Genomic DNA, 19,440 nt, shown 5'->3' with positions numbered 1-19,440 from the left:
TTTGTCCACCTTCAATTTTTTCAAGTTGTTCATAAACACTTTCTTCTGTGAATGGTGTGATATCTACTAATTCTCAAATGGACTCATTTCTCAATCTGGTGTGGAATTAACTCAATCCAATCACCTATCCTCTCCCATTGGTCCTGGATTATCTTCTACTATCTCTCTAAGTCTGGGCTAAAACCTAATGCAGTCAGAGTTCATCTCAGTGCTATTAGTGCTTTTCATACTTCACTTTACAGGAAGCCACTCTCTGTACATCCTTTAATTTCCAGATTCATGAAAGGTCTTTTCCAAACCAGACTTCCAATCAAGCCTCCTTCTGTAACTTGGGACCTTAATGTTATTCTTTCCATTCTGATGAAGCATCCTTTTGAGCCACTCTCAAATTCATCTCCTAAACATCTTACTTGGAAAGTAATCTTCCTTATATCTCTCACATCTTCACGTTGAGTCAGTGACCTTTAAGCCCTTGTGTCAGATCCTCACTGTACAACTTTCTATCACGGCAGGGTGGTTTTTCACACTCATCTCAAATTCTTTCTGAAGGTCATCTTGGAGCTTCATCTAAACCAGTTCATAGTTCTACCTGTCTTCTTTCCAAGACCACATTTTCACCCTGGTGAAGTGGCATTTCATACATTGGTCTGTAAATATGCTCTTGCTTATTATTTGGATTGCACCTAATCTCACAGAACTTCTAATCAACTGTTCCAGACTTTTGATCCAAACAAACTTGGAGCTCCTGTCAACAAATGAACCATTTCTACATGGTTAGCGGACTCTATCTCCATTTGCTACTCTCAGGCTGGGCTTATGCTTGAAGACCGTGTCACTGCACATAAAATTTGAGTAATAGCCTCTTCTGTAGCTCATTTATGTTCTATCCCTTTTGAGGACATCTGTAAAGCAGCCACCTGGTCCTCAATTTATACCTTCACATCCCATTAATGTTTAGAGAATCATTCCAGATGGGATAGTCAGTTTGGCCAAGCAGTTCTGCAAAATTTATTCTCTACTTAGATGCTAACTTCTCTACAACCCTTTTGGTTTTGCAGGCTCATGGTGGTTGTAATTTTTTCAGAGACACGATCCTGGCAGCTAGGGAGTTCAACATCTAAGAATATACTGCCTGCTTGCCCTCGGATAAAGCATAGTTACTCACCTGTAGCAGATGTTATCTGAGAACAGCAGGCAGATATTCTCACAATCCTCCCACCTCCCCTAGTTGGCTTCTTAGCTTTATTACTGAACTCAAGGTCCTGCCAGCCAACATTGGGCAGGAAGTTACTGATGCAGTCTTGAAACTTTTAAAGTGACAGTACACTCTTGCACTGTCTGTGCTGGGCTCCATGGATAATGTCACCCCACATGTGAGATTATCTGCCTGCTGTCCTCTGATAACACCTGCTACAGGTGAGTAATTCAAAGTAGCTTTGAATAGACCGAACAGTTCTTGAAGAAAAAAAAAATCCAAGTTTAGCAACCTGAGAAATTTTAAATCGAAAGAAAGCTTAGAATCAATTGTATCATTTAAGGTATTGAAAGGAATCTATGGTTGGTAGAGGCCTGTCATAAAGGGGAGATTGGGATACAGTTTATGGTTTAAGGTTTTTATTTATATCCCACGTTATACAATGCGGATTCCAAAAACACATACATAGTAAAAAAACCACAAAATACTTATATTACAAATACACATACATGGAAGCACAGTCTTGTCTTAACTGCCTTGTCCTACATAAAAAAACACATCAAAACCAAACCACCCCACCCTCACATACAGTACTTACTCCCATGCCACAGTACCTATCCTGTCTCTTTATATTGTTTATACATTCAAGTTATAAAACTACATTTTCTTCTCTCTTAGCACCCATATTTCATCTGTTATCCAAGAAGTGATAGTTTTAGCTATATAAGGACCAGTTTATTAAGGATGAATTTATTCAAAGCAAGCCAATGGGCCAGTGTCTTGTGAGGTCAGATCTGTAGATGACTAAGATTGGGATGAAATTGAGAGGTGGGAAAAATAAGAAATCCAATCCAATCCTTAGTCTTACATACCAGGTCATTCCCAGATGGGACTTGAACCGGTTAACAAAGTTAGCTCAAAAGTACATAGGAAAAAAATAATTGGACAAGAAGAACATACACTACAGTCTCTTATTTGTCAGCTAAAAATTTATCAAACAAATACGTCTTCAGAGTTTTGTTATGTATGTCCCTGTTTGCTGCTTGTTTTTAGACATATTCTTGCTCAATTCCACTCTTGATAAGTTCATGTTGTAATCATGTGCCACAAGTGTATGGATGTGATGGCAACTACAGGGGGCTTTGCTTAAAGTCAGTATGGTAGAAGCAGATAAATGCCAGAGAAAGTAACAGGAACTTTTAAACATTATATTACTAAACAATGAAAAAAATGAGGAATCTTAACTTCCCCTCCCAAAAAAAACCCCAACAAGATTTTCAATGTATTGTTCTGGAACGGTTAGAAGGAGTTATCTTCAGAATATTTAGAAATTGTTTTCTAATCTTTTAGCAGTTTGTGTTTCAGGTTTATAGCATCCTAAAATTTTCTTGATGATGCAAAGTAGCTTAGCATTACATTATTTTCCTTTTGTCTTTGAGAGACATATAGTAAAACAAGATTGATAAACTATAAACCCTTTAAGTTCACCAAGCAGAAAAGAGGCAGTATATGTTCAGGTATTATATTTATGTTCTATGATATCATATTAAAAAATTATGAACACATCTGAAAAAATGTTATGGTAACTGACAGGTATTAGCACTTCTACTAATTATATATGAAGACATTGCCATCCTTCAACTCTCAGTTTGTCTTTGGAATGACAGTGTTATTACTTCTGTGTGGGTGATAATGAAGGACGAGAAAATCCGTACATGCAAATTCAAAAGCCTCTCAGAAACAGTTCTAATGAGGATAATTTTATGTGTATCTGATATGCACATATTTACACTTGCTATTTAATATGTAGCACTTTCCCAATTTATTTTACTTGCATATGTGCGTATTTGTAAAGTTTGCATGTACACACTAATTCCTCTCTGACTCCATCCTCGGGAATCTCAATTCATTTCAGATAAACATGCACATATTCTGTGGACAGTTTTATAAAAGGATTGAGAAAATGCTTCAAAGAGCTGCGACTGAAAAAAAAACAGTAGATAGAGGAGCTAGATACTAATTTTGTTGAATTAAGTAAATTATTATTGTTATTGAATCACAGACTGTTCTTTTGCAGGCAGCAAGTACATCTGAGGTTAAAGATGATCTTCAAAATAAGATTAAAAATATTACTAGAGCACAGAAACTGCAATTTTTTATTTTTCTATCATTCATTTGCTTTCATCATATTTTAAATAATCTTGGAGACATTTTAAATTTGTACTTTAAAGAGGTGGTGAAGATTTACGATAAGGTCCAGTTATGCTATCTAAATAATAATATTTCTAAATATTTAAGGGTAACATGATTGTGAGGGAGAAGGTAATGTTTAGCTACTTCAGATAGCTTTTATATAAGCCATATTCTAGGAAGATTCTCAAAATTCCATTCCTGAATAAGCAACTCTTCTAGCTATTTTTGCCACTGAAAAAGCTAAAATTATAGAAGTCCTTTTACTAAGCTGCACTAAAAGAAATGGGCTTAGGGCATTCTTAAGTGGGTCTTTCCTTCACACTAACGGCCTCTTTTACAAAGTCGTGCTAGCGGCTGCACTGCGCTAACGGCACCGAAGCCCATAGAGATTTAAAGGGCTTTGGGGCTGTTGCCGCACGGCTTTGTAAAAGAGGCTGTAAGCCTAAGTCTAGCATGGCCATAAAAATCTTTAATGTTAATGCGTTAATGTTACTGTTAATGCGTTAATGTTAATGTTGATGCGTTAATGTTATAATTAGCATGTGAAGTTCTTCACCTGATGTTAAATTTCTTATTAAATTAACTTGGGCTCACAGTCACTAGTCCATTCACCACTATTCCCAAGTATTTAAATTACTTATTCTTCTCTTCACCATATTTCTTTCTTTCTTTTCTCTCCCGGACCTCAGGAATACCACTCACTGCTCGATGAAGATAAGTAAAAGAAAATAATATTATTATTTAAGCTGGATTTAAGAAAATTCAAGATAGAAACCAGATTTATAAATATTTTAAGAAAATAAAATGTAATGCCTATAATAGGTGGACCAGTAAAGATATAACATGTGAGGCTAACTGCTATGAGAGTATTCAAGCGGTGAGTGGTATTGCTGAGGTCTGGGACAGAAAAGAATGAAAGACTATGGTGAAGAGATGAATAATTAATTTAAAGTTTCAAGTTTATTAGGATTTTATATACCTCCTATCAAGGTTATCTAAGTGGTTTTTACAATCAAGTACTCAAGCATTTTCATAAATACTTGGGAATAGTAGTGAATGGATAATTTGTATGTGGCCATTAAAAAATTTTAACGTGGGAGTACTTATTCAGGTAGTATGCACTAATGATAGCAAATCCATGACCATTTTCTGCTCCTAACTAACCCTTTCCAAAAAAACATTGCTTGGTTAATGTACACAGATGGCAAAAATAACAGTATTTTAGTGTGTTAGGCTATTTTTGCTTCATTAGGTGCACATAATGCCAAGGCAGGCTGCAACAAATTGCCAGCACAAGTCACAGTGAGTAAGGCTGTTACAGTCTGTGAGGAGAATTGTGGGAAGGGGATGGGTGGGGGTAGGGTGTCAGAAATTCCAGTTTTTAGTGGTATATGTTGTTCCCCTATGTTTCCCCCCCCTCCAGAAATCCTAAATTTGCTGATTTTTGTCTTTTATTTATTTGTTTTTAAGTTATTTTTTGGCACCAAAATCCTGACTGTGGCCTTCTTGGATTTTAGCAATCTTTTTTTTTTTTCAAAAATTTCCTGCAGCTCTAAAACTCCTTGTTTGGCTTCGTAACTTGTTGAGTTGGAGTCCTTGGGATCTTTTACTCCAAATCCATGCCAGTAATGCACAACTTGTGCACTTCAAGAGCATCATTGCACCATGTGCTGTGCCTCACTTGAAGGAGAGGCTGGTGTGTCCGACTTAGCCTCTTCTTTGCACTCTCAGGCTGAAGAAAGGGTGACTAGCCCGGTAGTTCAGGCATTTTTCTTTTCTGGTCTAGAAACGGTGATCGTCCTGTGCAAAAGGGCACAGAAGCAGCAGAGCCTAAAAGGCACAAATTAAGAGTCAACTTTGGGTGACTCTGTGCTACCTGATATGATTTTTTTCATCTGAATTAATTAATTTAATGTGGAAAGCCATCTTTCCAAGGCGAAGGTGGGCTGTGCTTCAGATACTACATGTGAGGGCTTGGCCCCTCTGGGTGCATTTGCCTCACAGGGCCTTTCCTCTGCCATGTCACTTCCGACGCAGAAGAAGAAAGGCCCTGCCAGAGCTGGACGGAAGCAGCCTGTTTATGGTGATTCTTCTATTCACCTGCTGCTGCTGCTACTACCTCGGTAAGGGAGGGAGTGGGTTGTCAGGAACGGCTGCTTGCTGCTACAGTATTTTTTTTCAGTAACTCACAAGCAACCAGAAAAACAATTATCCGATATCTACCAATCCCCATGAGTGCAGAATAGCTGAGAGTCTACTGTATTACAGGCTCCCTGAAGAAGATGAAACTGGAACCACAGTAGCTGTTGACCTTACAGTGCATGGTCCTGAGTAGTGGCACTAATGCTCAGATCACATCTTTTCTCACACATTCAGACATCACTATGTTAGTCACAGGTCTGTGGGATAACCTGGAGGGGGCCTTATGGGCAGCTAAACCTATGTCTAGACTTTATCCCATGGCTCCTGAGTTTGAGCAGTTTTTTGTTCAACCGAAAGTGGATTCCACGGTGAGAGATCTTTACCAGCCGGTTGGATAAGAAAGAGTGAATTTGATAAGTCTTTAAGAGCTCCAGAGATGTTAGTGCTGGTTGCATACAAGGGGGTGGATTATTAGTTCCTCCTAGAGTTATTTTGTTTGGGTTAACATTGTTCACTTTATTCATTAAAGAACAGAATAGAAATGTGTTTTTGGGAAGATTTCCCTGTTCCCCTCCTTCTGATTTCTCTTATTATTATGGTGATCAACTGCTTTGGTACAAACTGAAGGTGGCAATACAGTCCACTGGGGAAGGAGCCGAAAGACGTGAATGACATCTTTCTGCAAGCAATATGTAACCAGGCATACAAAACCTATTATCTGGAATCCTTTGCCCTTCTACTACAAAGAAAATTATTAAGATAAGAACCTAATTTTCCCATCAAAGAAATGACAGAAGAAATGCAAGAAATTAATCATTAATAGAGATGATTTACTAGCAGTTTTGGGGAATTTATTGCCAGTTTTGGGTTTTTTTTCTGTGACTAGCAAATACCTGCAATTTTAACAGAGAGAGCGGGAAGGTAAGAGCTTTTTGAGTGTGTCTGAAGAAAATAAAAGCCCTAGCGCACCTCTTTGCATGAATTGGAGTGATATTCTACACAGAAATATCTTTACAAACATTTTATGTGCAAGAAAATTTTGTAAGGATTTGCTTAGAATAACATTCTGGTCAAGTACAAACACGTGCTGGCATTTTTATTTTCTTTGGACATGCTGACAGTGAAGCTGCTTTTCCTGCAGAACCTTAGTGCACATATGTTGGGCAGGCTTTCCCTAATTTAGCAGCTCAGTTCATTGTATATTAAATTTGCACATCACTGCAGAAACTCAGCCATTGGCATGTGGCTGTACCACGTGGCTTTCTGCATCAATCCCTGAATGTGTTTTTTGGCTAGATACACGAGTATCTAGTTTCTTAACTTTTTTTTAAAATGTTGCCATGCTCTCAAGCCTTCTTTTCTAATTTGGACATGGTCAATTGGTTGAGGTCAGTCTTCAGTTTTCTAATGATTGCCCCTCAGTTACAGAAAGAACACATCCTGGATTTAGTGTTTTATTTGTACTGTACAGCAACTGTTTAGAAAGAGTCTTTAGTGTGTGAGGAAGGTACCATCACGTAGGAGTGAAGGAATCACCATGCTTAAGCAACTCGGGTTCTCATTTTTTAAAAATTGTCACCTGGAGAAGAGAAGACAGGAGAAGAAATCTTACAGTCATCTAGTAAAACTGCTGTCTGTGGAATTGCCATAAATTTGATTTGACTGGGATTGGAAATTGAAGTACAGCACTTGACAACAATAAGCTGTAAATACACAAACACTCGAGCACCCTGTGTGTTCAGCTATTGTGTTAGGTTTTAAAAGTAGCAGTTACAATAAAGACTGGCAAACTGGCAATTACAGTAAACAGCACAAATTAGACATTTGTTACCTATTATATTTCATTAAAAAGATTTCCTTAGGAGAATGACAACGTGGACTCTGGTTGGCTGACAGCTGTGTTTTAAAACAGGTTACAAAACATTCAGTGGAGAGCAAAAGCAACCAGTGTTGTGGAGAGCAAAAGCAACCAGTGTTGTGGCAGCTGAGTGACACAGAACCTGAAGGCAGGGGAGTAAATAATTATAACAGCTTTAGCCATTACATAATAGCTGTAATAAATGTGAAATCACACTTGTGGGGAATTATAGTCTTATACCTTATGCTTAATCTTGCACTATGGAAGCCTACTATAACTTCATGTTTAGACTAACTACTACAAAGTGGCATTAAGGGACCTGTTTACCTCTATTTTTTTGTATCACAGCTGCCTACTAACTAGAATGAGGAGCATGATTGCACTGTCATCTGCTGCAGTGAATAATTAAATGTTTGGGTCCAGTTCAGTGAACAGTTATGCATCAGGTAACATGTTAGTTTATAACGGCTATCTTTTTCTGTTTGAAAAGTAGAAAAAAACTCGTGTGCCCAAGATGGCATATTTTTTTTTTTGTATGCACTATGGGCCATATTCTATAAATGACTCCTAAATTCTGGATCCGCACCTAACTTTTTTTTTAATTGGCTTAATCGGTGTGGTAATTGACTTCATTGGTTTTCAGCCATTCAAAAAAAAAAAAGAAACAATTTAAGAGTTTGGCATCGTCAACCTCTTAAGACACCTAGTGCCGCCTAAGTGGAGGCATCCTCCTACGTCTAATGATGGTTATGGGCAGACAGTTGGCGTGGTTGAGTTAGGCGGCATCAGGTGTCCAATATAAGCACCACCAAATTAGGCAAGTGAAAAACTGGCCTAATGGCATGGTGCCTAATTCCACTTAGGCACCATTAGGTGTGATTCTATAAATGGCACCTAGCAGTTGATTGACGCCTACAATGTAGGCACTGCTAGGTGCCATTTATAGAATCTAGACCTATGAGCTTTCACTGTTTATCCTTTCTTGAAATGGAGGTTTTATTTTCTGATTTCTGTTTTTGGAGTTTTGCAGAAATATGACTAGCAATTTTATGCACATCGAGCCAAGGTTGATTAGTACTTGATGAATAATCAGTACATTACTTTGCTAATCAAGATAAATGACTAGTTTCATGTTATATTATAGAGCTCTTTGTACACGTGCATGTTATATAATATATGCTTTTCACTGTGTGCATTGCATTGGTTGTGCGATGGTAAGTTTAACCTAAGATACCTGAATTTACCATTAATTTGACTAACAAATTTCAATTTCAGGTAGTTTGAGGACCACAAGGTAGTTATAGTATAATGGTGTGCCCCTTGTTTCGCCCATACTTGCATTTATGGAGTAGCTTTCTTTGAACGGAAATGTTCCACTGAACAAGACACTTGCCATTAAAAAATATCTGTTAATGCCAACTTTCATGTGGTTTGTGTAAGACTCATTGAAGGAAGTAGGGGAGGACAAATTAAATTCCAACAAACTTCAAATGTAAATAAACGTACATAAAATGGTATTTATTAACAAACCAAAAAACAATAATGATGAAAAACTTTTTTAAAATCAATAAAATACAAATACAGATTGCCTGATTCAAGTACATACTGAAAAAAGTTTGCAATCTAAATTAAAATGTTGCTAGACTCAACATAGATCTGTGTATCAGTGATAAATAGTCACATGATCTAGCCAATACTGTGTCTGATTTGTGTATATGTAATTATTGTCAATGAATCGGCATGTGTTGAGCAGAAAGGTCAAGCGATCTGCAATCAATCGTTAACAAACCAAAAAGACAACCCTTCAAACTGGCCTTCCCTTTTCCCCAAAAAGTTCAATGGAAAAAGCTATTCAAATCTACCTTTCAAATTTCAGGGACCTAAGTTTGGAATAGCCTACCTTTAAGTCTGCATCGGCTTCTCAGTTATTACAATTTCAAGAAAATGTTAGACATATCTCTTCTTGTAATTCACACGAGGCTTACCCATGATCTAAGAAATATTACTGTAACTTCAACCGACTGTCTTTGTAATTTTATTGTAAACCGCAATGAATAAGAACATAAGAATAGCCTTACTGGGTCAGACCAATGGTCCATCAAGCCCAGTTGCCCGTTCTCACGGTGGCCAATCCAGGTCACTAGTACCTGGCCAAAACCCAAGGAGTAGCAACATTCCATGCGACTGATCCAGGGCAAGCTGTGGCTTCCCCCATGTCTTTCTCAATAATAGACTATGGACTTTTCCTCCAGGAAATTGTCCAAATCATTCTTAAAACTAGCTATGCTATCCGCTCTTACCACGACCTCTGGCAATGCGTTCCAGAACGTTATTATTCTCTGAGTGAAATTTGTTTCCTCCGATTGGTTTTAAAAGTCTTTCCCTGTAACTTCATCGAATGTCTCCTGGTTTCTATAATTTTTGACAGAATGAAAAATCAATCCACTTGTACCCATTCTACTCCAATCAGGATTTTATAGACTTCAATCATATCTCCCCTCAGCCGTCTCTTTTCCAGCTGAAGAATCCTAACCTTTTTAGTTTTTCCTCATACGAGAGGAGTTCCATCCCCTTTATCATCTTGGTCGCTCTTCTTTGAACCTTTTCTAGCGCTGCTATATCTATCTTGAGATAAGGAGACCCAACTTGAACGCAATACTCCAGATGAGGTCGAAGCATGGAGCAATACAGAAGCATTATAAGAGTCTTAGGGCAGGATTCACTAAACCTCCAAACCGTGTGCGATCCGTTTCCGTTTGCATGTCGGCTGACCAATTCAGTAAAGGCCTGCATGCAAATGGGGATGATCGTTAACACGCCCCCCCTACCCATGGCCAGAGTGATCCCCGCTCATGCGCACACCCTGACAGTAGTGACAGGAGAAGTAGCCTCCTGTCACAATTGTCAGGGCTCAGCCCTGATCTCAACCTGCCTGCCCTGCTCTGCCCAGATCTCTCTTGCCTGCTCCCGGATTCTCCTGCTCTCTGCCGCTGTTCCCTGCAATGCAAGCCCGTGGTTTTAATGTGGGCCTGCACTGCGGGGAACGGTGGCAGAAAGCAAGAGAGTCCGGCGAGCAGGCAAGAGAGATCGGGGCAGGAGAGCCTACATCGGCCCTGCCCGACCCCCCCTCCCCCCCCCACACACACCCCGATCTCTCCTGTCTTCCCTGCTCTGATCTCTCTTGCCTGCTCGCCGGACTCTCCTGCTCTCTGCCGCCTTTCCTGCAGTGCAAGCCCGTGGTTTTAAAGCGGGGCTACGGTGGCAGAGAGCAGGAGAGTGGGGGCATGCAGGCAGGAGAGTCTACAGTAGCCCGACACCCTAGCCCAGCCCGACACCCCCCCTGAATTAACCCCAATGAGCCCCACTGCCTTACCCATGACCGGCCCACCCACCGCGCGTACCTTTTTTAATTGTTGGGAGCAGGAGGGGTGCCCAGTCCCTCCTGCTCCTTCGGGCAAGGCTTCTCTTCAGGAGAAGGAGGGGGTGCCCGGTCCCTCCTGCTCCTAGGCTTCCATCTTTGGGAGCAGGAGCGTGACGTCCTCCTGCTCCTGCACCCCCGCAGGAAGCTGCACAATAGCGGCCATAGGCCACGCCCCAGCACATCATCTGATGCATAGGGAGGGGCCTAAGGCCTTAATTGGCCCCTTGGGAGGGGCCTGAGGTGCCAGAGCTAATCAGGGACTTCCTTAGGCTCAGCCCCAAGTACCACAGTTAGATTTTGAGCCTGCTGAGACAGATAGGAAAATATTTAAAAAGTACCTGATTACTATTCAATGTATTGTAAACTGCTTGGAGTAAATCTCTTCATGAAAAGACAGCTAATGAATCCTACCTCCCTACATTGACCACCTCCTTAAGTTGACCTAATTTTCATAGACCGGACATGTACCACATGTACTCAGTGGAAGACTGACCTCTATATATTGACTACCTCTGTAAATTGTATCTTGACCACTTGGACTGTGACACACAATTTACACTCTATAACTTGATCAGTTGAGTCCACTCTACACCAAATCTTTTTAAAACTAGCTACATTAACTACTCTTACCACAACCTCTGGCAATGCATTCCAGAGCTTAACTATTCTCTGAGTAAAAAAATATTTCCTCCAATTGCTTTTAAAAGTATTACTCTGTAACTTTGAGTGTCCCCTAGTCTTTGTAAATCTTAATGCAATAAAAAGTTGATCCATTTACACCCATTCTACACCACTCAGGATTTTGTAGATTTCAGTCATAGCTCCCCTCAGCCGTTTCTTTTCCAAGCTGAAGAGCCTTAACCATCCCCTTTATCACATTGGTTGCTCTTCTTTGAACTTTTTCTGGTGCCGCTATATCTTTCTTGAGATGTGGAGACCAGAATTGAATGCAATACTCCAGGTGAGGTCGCACCTTGGAGCGATACAGAGGCATTATAGCATCTTTAGTCTAAAACCATCCTTTTTAAAATAATTCCTAGCATCTTTTTGGTTTTTAGTCTGCCGCCACACATTGGACAGAAGGTTTCAGCATATTGTCCACGATGGCACCCAGGTTGTTTTCTTGAGCGCTGATCCCAAGGTAGACCCTAGCATCCAGTAACTATGATTTGGATTATTCTTCCCAATGTGCATCACTTTGCATTTATCCACATTAAATTTCACCTGCCACTTGGATGCCCAGTCTTCCAGTTTCGTAAGGTCTGCCTGAAATTTTTCACAATCTGCATGTGTTTTAACAACTTTGAACAGTTAAGTGTCATCTGCAAATTTAATCACCTCACTCGTTCCAATTTCTAGATCATTTATAAATAAGTTAAATAGCATGAGTCCCAGTACAGATCCCTTGGTACACCACTGTTTATTCTCCTTCACTGAGAAAAATGACCATTTAACCCAGCCCTGTTTTCTATCCAATAACTAATTCCTAATCTACAACTGAACTTTGCCACCTATCCCATGACTCTTTAATTTTCTCAGGAGCCTCTCATGAGGAACTTTGTCAAAAGCTTTCTGAAAATTTAGATACACTACATCAACTGGCTCACCTTTATCCACTTGTTTATTTGTTTCAGTTTGTCTGTCTGACTTATTTTATGTATAGCTCCGATTTAAAATTTTTGTACTCCGTTTAGAAATTTGATAAGCGGACTAACAAATTTTAAATAAACTTGGAAACTTATTCATATCTTCATAGAAATCAGGCAAAATCTCCCTGACTGAACCCATGCTGACTCTGTCCCATTAAACCATACAGGGTACAGTTGTCTAGGGGTAAAATTACATGGTCTGCTTGTATCTTTCAAACAGCTTCTTTCATAACCACCGGTCCCACCTTGCTGCCGCTGCCACTGCCACCATTGCTACTGCTGCTGCTTCCGATCTGCAGTAGTAACAGTAAGAAGAAGAAACATATGTGGGGTCGCTCTGCTCAATCGTGCACTGTTGCTGTGCTGGTCCTCTGTCCTGGAGCAGAAATTGACATCTGAGGGGGGCAGAGGACTGGCACAGCAAACAGTGGTGCTACGTATATTTCTTCTAAGCAGTAATAGGAGAGAACAGACTGAAGCCAAGGTAACCCAAGAGGGGAGGGGATGGGAACAGCTGGATGGAAGGGTAGGGAGAACGGGGAGCGAGTGGACGTAAAGACGGAGGGAGACATGTTAAATGGAAGGATAAGGAGAGAAAAAGGGGACACAATAAAAAGGGGTAGAGAGGATAAACTGGATGGGGAAGTGGGGAACATGTTAAATATAAGAAAGATGAGAGAAAAAGGGGACACTGGATGGAAAAGGGGTAGAAGGAAGATGCTGGATTTAAGGATGAGGAGAGAAAGAAGGGAGACGCTGGGAGGAAAGTTAAGAGAGGGAATACTGGCTAGAAAAGGGACAGAGCGAAGATGGTGGAAGGATGAGGAGAGAAAGAGGGGAGACGCTGGGTGGAAAAGGGGTAGAGGAGAGACACTGGATGGAAAGATAGGGATGGGGCATGCTAGATGGAAGGATAAGGATAGAAAAAGGAAATGCTAGATGGAAGGGTGGGGATAAGGGGGATGCTGGATGGAAGTGAGAGACTTGAGAGAGAGAAAGATTGGATGGAAGTGAATAAAAAGAGGGGGGCACTCGATGGAAGTAGGAAGAGAGAATGAATGCTGGATGGAAGGGGGTAGAGGATAGAGTTGATGAAAGATTGGAGAATAAGAGGAAGGGGAATGAGAGCTCTGGTATGAGAGAAAAAAGATAGAAATCTGTAGGTAGACAGTAAAAAGAGGGAAATTGAAGACTACCGTATTTTCACGCATATAACGCGCGCGTTATACACGATTTTACAAACCGTGCATAACCTTGCGCGTTATACGCGTGAGCGCGTTTTACAACTTTTTTTTTTCAATCCGATCGGCATCCCCCCTGTGAACCGGCATCCTCCCCCCCCCCGCTCGCATCAACCCCCCTCCCCCGCGATCCTACATCCCCCCAGCACCAAACATCTCTTACCCGATTGGGCACCGGCACCAGCACCAATGCACAGGACATGCCAGTGCCCGAAGATCTTCCCTCGTTGGTTTGGGCTGGGCTGGGCTGGGCTGGGCGGTGCGATGCAGGAGAGATAATCCTTCTTCCTGCGGATCCTCCCTCGTTGGTTTGGGCTGGGCTGGGCGGTGCGATGCAGGAGAGATAATCCTTCTTCCTGCGCCGGGCTGGACTAGGCTTTGAGCATTTGCGCATGCTCAAAGCCTTCTGGTCTCGCTCTCTCCGATCTAGAGAAGGTTTTAAACTAGAATCATTGGGGCAGGGTGATCAAAGCCCCCAGGTGAGTATACTGTAAACTCTCAGGTAAGTGAATCACTAAATACCTCTAAAAGAAACAGGAAAAAGTGGCAATATCTGGAAAGCAGTATATACTTGTACTAATGCTCAAAGTAATGGAAACAAGGTTCTGGATCTTAGAGGCTGAGTTGAATTTAGTGGTGATCACAGAGATGTGGTTCACGGAGAACCATGACTCGGATACAGTTACACCGGGCTATAATCTGTTCAGGAAAGACAGGGGTAGGAAGAAAAGGAGGAAGAGTGGCATTATATGTTAAAGATCATATTAAAGCCATAGAATTGCAGGATCTGCAAGGTAAGGAATAGGCACTTTGGGTCAAAGTGGAAAGAGGGAATTGAAAATGTATTACATACATCGGTGTGATATACAGAGGCTGAGTTGAATTTAGTGGTGATCACAGAGACGTGGTTCACGGAGAACCATGACTCGGATACAGTTACACCGGGCTATAATCTGTTCAGGAAAGACAGGGGTAGGAAGAAAAGGAGGAAGAGTGGCATTATATGTTAAAGATCATATTAAAGCCATAGAATTGCAGGATCTGCAAGGTAAGGAATAGGCACTTTGGGTCAAAGTGGAAAGAGGGAATTGAAAATGTATTACATACATCGGTGTGATATACAGACCTCCTTCACAGACAGAAGTGAACAGAGATTTAATAGTAGACATTCAGAATATAGCTGTAAAAGGGAAGTATTACTAATAGGTGATTTTAACATGTGAGATATTGATTGGGGTATCCCTTTGTCGGGTGTTCTAGAAGTAGGGAGATCCTGGATTCTCTACAACAGGGGTGTCAAGCTCAATCACATAAGGGGCTGAAATCTAAAACATAGGCTAAGTCGCGGGTCAAATATTTTATTAAGATACTTACCCCCTCTTTTACAAAGCCACACGGCAATAGCCTCAAAGCCCTTTAAATCTCTATGGGCTTCGGGGACGTTACCGCGCAGCAGCCCCTAGCGTGGCTTTGTAGAAGAGGTGGTTAGTCTTAGTAGAAGTATAGAACCTTCCTCACCCTGAGACACCATTCCAACGATCCACCTAGTTATTTTTATCTCATAGATGTTACCATACTTAATCCCAACTTTATTCAAATAGTCTTTCTAGGTATATGTAGAGGAATGCTTTTTTTGGGGGGGAGGGAGGGAAGCAATCTCCACCACAGACCCCGCCCCTATAATAGTACTAATTGTAATACCATTTTTTTCCATTCATTTTCCATGTATACATACAATATAATCTTATTAACAATACATAATGGTTAACCACAAAATTAAACTACACAAAGCCCACTGTATGCTTCTCAACAAATTCCTACCAGAACATCTGGCTTTGGACACACATGCAGAATACAGATAACCCCTATGAAAATACAGGACCACAAACTAAAAGTACTAATATATACAAACGAAACCCTAAGATGCAAGACTCTGCATGCAGTACAACCCCAGAGAAATAAAAGCAAATGCATTTCTTCCTGAATAGTGCAAAATATAGACAGCAGATGTAAATTCTCAAAACTGACACAATTCAATCACTAAATTGAAAATAAAATCATTTCCCCTACCTTTGTTGTCTGGTGATTTTGTTTTTCAAACCATCTTTTCCCAGTCTCTGGCTGTACTTCCTTTTGTCTGTGCTCTTAACTGTGTATCCAGTGCCACCTTATCCATTTGCTGTTTTTCTCTCCTTCACTTTCTGCCATACATCCATCTTTGATCCAAACAGACCGGGGATTTTGAATTACAGTCCACTCGAGGGGAGCAATACTTTCAAAATAGAACAAAACACAAAAGACCCCCCTCTCATCAATACTGGGCAAGTTTCTCAAATAATATCATCATGAAACATTTAAAGTCTTTTAAATATTTAAATGTGCTCATAAGCTCTTCAGCAAGGTGCCACGACAGCAGTACAACGTTGCTGGAAAGGTGCTTGAATTTTAATCATAACACATTGCATGGAGCAAGGAATCTTGCTTCTACAGGAGTGGCAAATGTTATGGCTCTACAAAAGCTATTTAACAGTAGACCACTTATGTGAAAAGGTCAGTTCACAGCTCCAACACAGTCTGTGTTTCCCTAAGCTACATCAGGAAGCTGGAAGGATAAGCTTTTTATATTGATGTTATTTGCAGTGTGCAGTGCCTAAGAAGAACAAAAATGTGCTATGAAAATTGTGCTCATAGTAAAATATATAACAACCATGTATTTAAACATTGTTTTAGTCTGGCTGCCACGCAAATTACCTGAGTCCTTTGATCTACACACTTGATGTTGAAAAAAGACGCCTTGGGGAACGGCACCAAACAGAGGCTGCAAAAAAGAAGCAGCCCAGCTGATGTCAATAACCACAGGGAGCATGAGGACCCGCCTCTCTTACTGTGATTGGTCAAAGTTGTATGCTGCTCAGGAGAGAAGACTCTTACTGCGATTGGTCAGGATGGTATACTGCTCAAAAGAAAATACTTTTGCTGTAATTGGTCAGACTGATATGCTGCTCAGGAGAGAAATCAAATATGTGACAGCACGACTGTAAAAAGCTCAAAAGCAGAGAGAGGAAGAGCCAAACGTTAAGAACCAATAACTTTGTAAAGAACATAATAAAAAAAATTATAAAAAACCCTCCCAGACAGGAAAAATCACCAGAGCAGAATAAAAGATTACAAAAATGCACCCCACTCAACCTCTTTGTTTAAACCTGCAGGGTGTATGGATTGTAAGCGGTGTAAGCTAGAATACTATGGAGGAACGAACAGCGGTGGATTCACCGCTTACAATCCATACATCTCAGTCCTTATGTTTACCTCCCAATATTATTTAAAAAACAGCTCTGGAAGAGACAGTCAATGTGGGCAAGAAGTTCTTCAGAATTTATTCTCTACTTAAAGCCAACTTTCCCTCCAATCCTGTGGGGTTTCTCTAGGTTCCTATATATTAAATATAGTAGTGAATGTTAATCCTCTTCCAGAGACATGATCCTGGCAGCTTGGGTGTTCCACTTGTGAGAATATGATTTCTGTCTGTTCTCAGAGAAAGCAAAGCAGGTGTTTTCTGAGGAGAGCAGATATATATTCTCACAAGCCATCCACCTCTCCTAGTTGGCTTCTTAGCTTTGTTATTGAACTGATTATCCTGTGAGCTGATGTCAAGTGGGAAAATACCAGCATATGGGTGGTATGAGCACTGCCTAAAGATTTAAATTGACAGTGCATTTGGAAGTGTCCTTACTGGGTTCTGTGGATGATGTCACCCACCTGCACAGGTAAGTATCTGCTTTTAAGTATAAGAAACATAAACCATAATTGTAGTTCCATTAATATCTACTTCTCTGTTATCTATTTTTTTAAGATGAGACTATATTTTCACTCACATATTAACATACATTAAAGGAATAGCATGACATCTGCCATTTAATTTGTGTTATATGGCAAAATTGTGTGGCATTTTAATGTTTATCTGTATGCACAATTTCATCTCCTCCGCCTTATTGGTAAAACTCTAGTATTTCATTATGATTTTCACTTTTTCTTTTCTTTTTTAATTTTTTTGGGGGTGTCAGGCCCTAAAGGGTTTTGTTTTAGCTATACTTGTCTCCCCTCCCCCAACTCTTACATAGTTGTGCCATCAGAACCACTAATCGATTTTTATTTCTTGGGTTTTTTGGAGGGTTTTTGGCTTTTCTTTCTCCCCATTTTGGATTGTCTCTATTAAGAGGAAAATTTCTCTTCATTCTGTTATGAATTTCAGACACATTCAAAAAGCAGGTCAGTGGCCTCAATTTGTATCCTAAATGCAGGCAGAATATGTGCATTATTGACCATCACTTTGTTTATTACAAGTGTTTGGAACAAGGCCATTATACCTCTGGCTGTGACATTCACTCAAGAAAATTGTCCACAGTGGTTCAAAGGATAGTCTCAGTAACTTCCCTGCTGCTGAACAAAAGTCTGAGAATCTGCAGATGACACAATATTCAAAATCATTAAAACAGCAGAGGATTGTGAGGAATTGTTTTCTTTGATCAGTGTGATGAGTTCAGGATGAATGGCAGCCATCATGAGAACAGATATCTTTTTCTGCTGTCATTTTACGCACCCATAGGGTATGCAAAGCTATTTTAAACCCAATAGAACTGAACAGTTTGATGGACAGTTTCATCAAATATGTGACACACATCTCATAAATGTACTGTAGAGGAAAAAGTAGTTCTTACTTATAACCATATTTATTTGGTGCCTATCTGCATTTTGCTTTAAGCAATGCAAATAATTGCCATCTCACTAAACAAATTTTTAATAGAATCTGAGCTTACATTGTATAGAAATTGCTATCTAGATAGAATGCCTTGGATGCTCTAAGACATGCAAAGAATTTACAGATCTTGTGAGACTAAGACGGTATATGGAAAAGTACAAATAATGCACGTATGGGAAGATAATCTCAACAAAAAATTACACAATACTAAGTTCGATGTTGGAGTCACTATGTAGAAAATACATTGAAATTTTCAACTCAGTGTGTTGTGGCTCCCCAAAAAGTAAATACAGATAATTCAAAATAGAATGAAGACATTCTTATGTTTCCATACTTGGAAGACAGACTTTGCAAGAGTACATTTTAGGTACCCTATTGGTTTCCAAAAAGCCTGGAGGATTCATACTTCAACATAGATCTTTTTCCCAGGTCTGTATGTCTTCAACTAAATCTGATACTACTGTTGCCTCTTAGATTGTTCTCTGATTCAAAAATAAAAGGTCTGTGTGGCTGGAGAAATGAAACAAGGGTATCTTTCTCACTTTGGAGGTGGATGGCATAAAATTGGCACTTGTTGTTAGCCTTCCTTGAAGAAATCCCACCAAGCTGTCCAAATAGAAACCTAGAAAATGAAGGCAGGTAAAGACTATCCAGTCTGCCCATTGTCTCTTCCTCTTCTTAGAGATCCTATGTTCTGGTCCCAAGCTTTCTTGAATTCAGATACACTCTGCCGCCACTTCTTCTACCAGGAGACTGTTCCATGTCTTCCACCCTTTCTGTGAAGAAGTATTTCCTTAGGTTATTCTTGAGTCTTTCTCCTTTCAGCTTTCTTCTATGCCTTTTCATTCAGAGTTCCTCCTCCTTTGCATTATTCAACAGAGGTATTTGAATATCTCTATCGTATCTCTTCTGCCCCTGCCTTTCTTCTGAAGCATACATATTGATGTCTTTAAGTCTGTCCTAATATGCTTTATGATGAAGA

At 40.1% G+C, this 19,440-nt stretch overlaps 1 protein-coding gene across 3 annotated transcripts in view; it reads left to right on the top strand.

Annotated features, from left to right (window-relative positions):
* The window catches only part of RFX3 (regulatory factor X3), a 540,046-nt gene that overhangs the window by 120,314 nt on the left and 400,292 nt on the right, over window positions 1-19,440 (top strand). For 2 of the 3 annotated variants that reach the window (XM_033925415.1, XM_033925406.1), the window contains exon 1: window positions 7,734-7,834. The exons of the other annotated variant lie outside the window; for it this stretch is intronic. In XM_033925415.1, the coding sequence (XP_033781306.1) occupies window positions 7,798-7,834 (37 nt within the window). In that variant the 5' untranslated portion in view covers window positions 7,734-7,797. Of the gene's footprint in view, window positions 1-7,733; window positions 7,835-19,440 lie in introns of those variants that run through there. 3 annotated transcript variants of the gene reach the window in all.

This window comes from Geotrypetes seraphini, chromosome 1 (genome assembly GCF_902459505.1).
Source record: "Geotrypetes seraphini chromosome 1, aGeoSer1.1, whole genome shotgun sequence".
In the NCBI taxonomy this organism is placed as follows: domain Eukaryota; kingdom Metazoa; phylum Chordata; class Amphibia; order Gymnophiona; family Dermophiidae; genus Geotrypetes; species Geotrypetes seraphini.
Note: the sequence above shows the minus strand (reverse complement) of the source record. Positions and strands in the feature narration are given on the sequence as shown.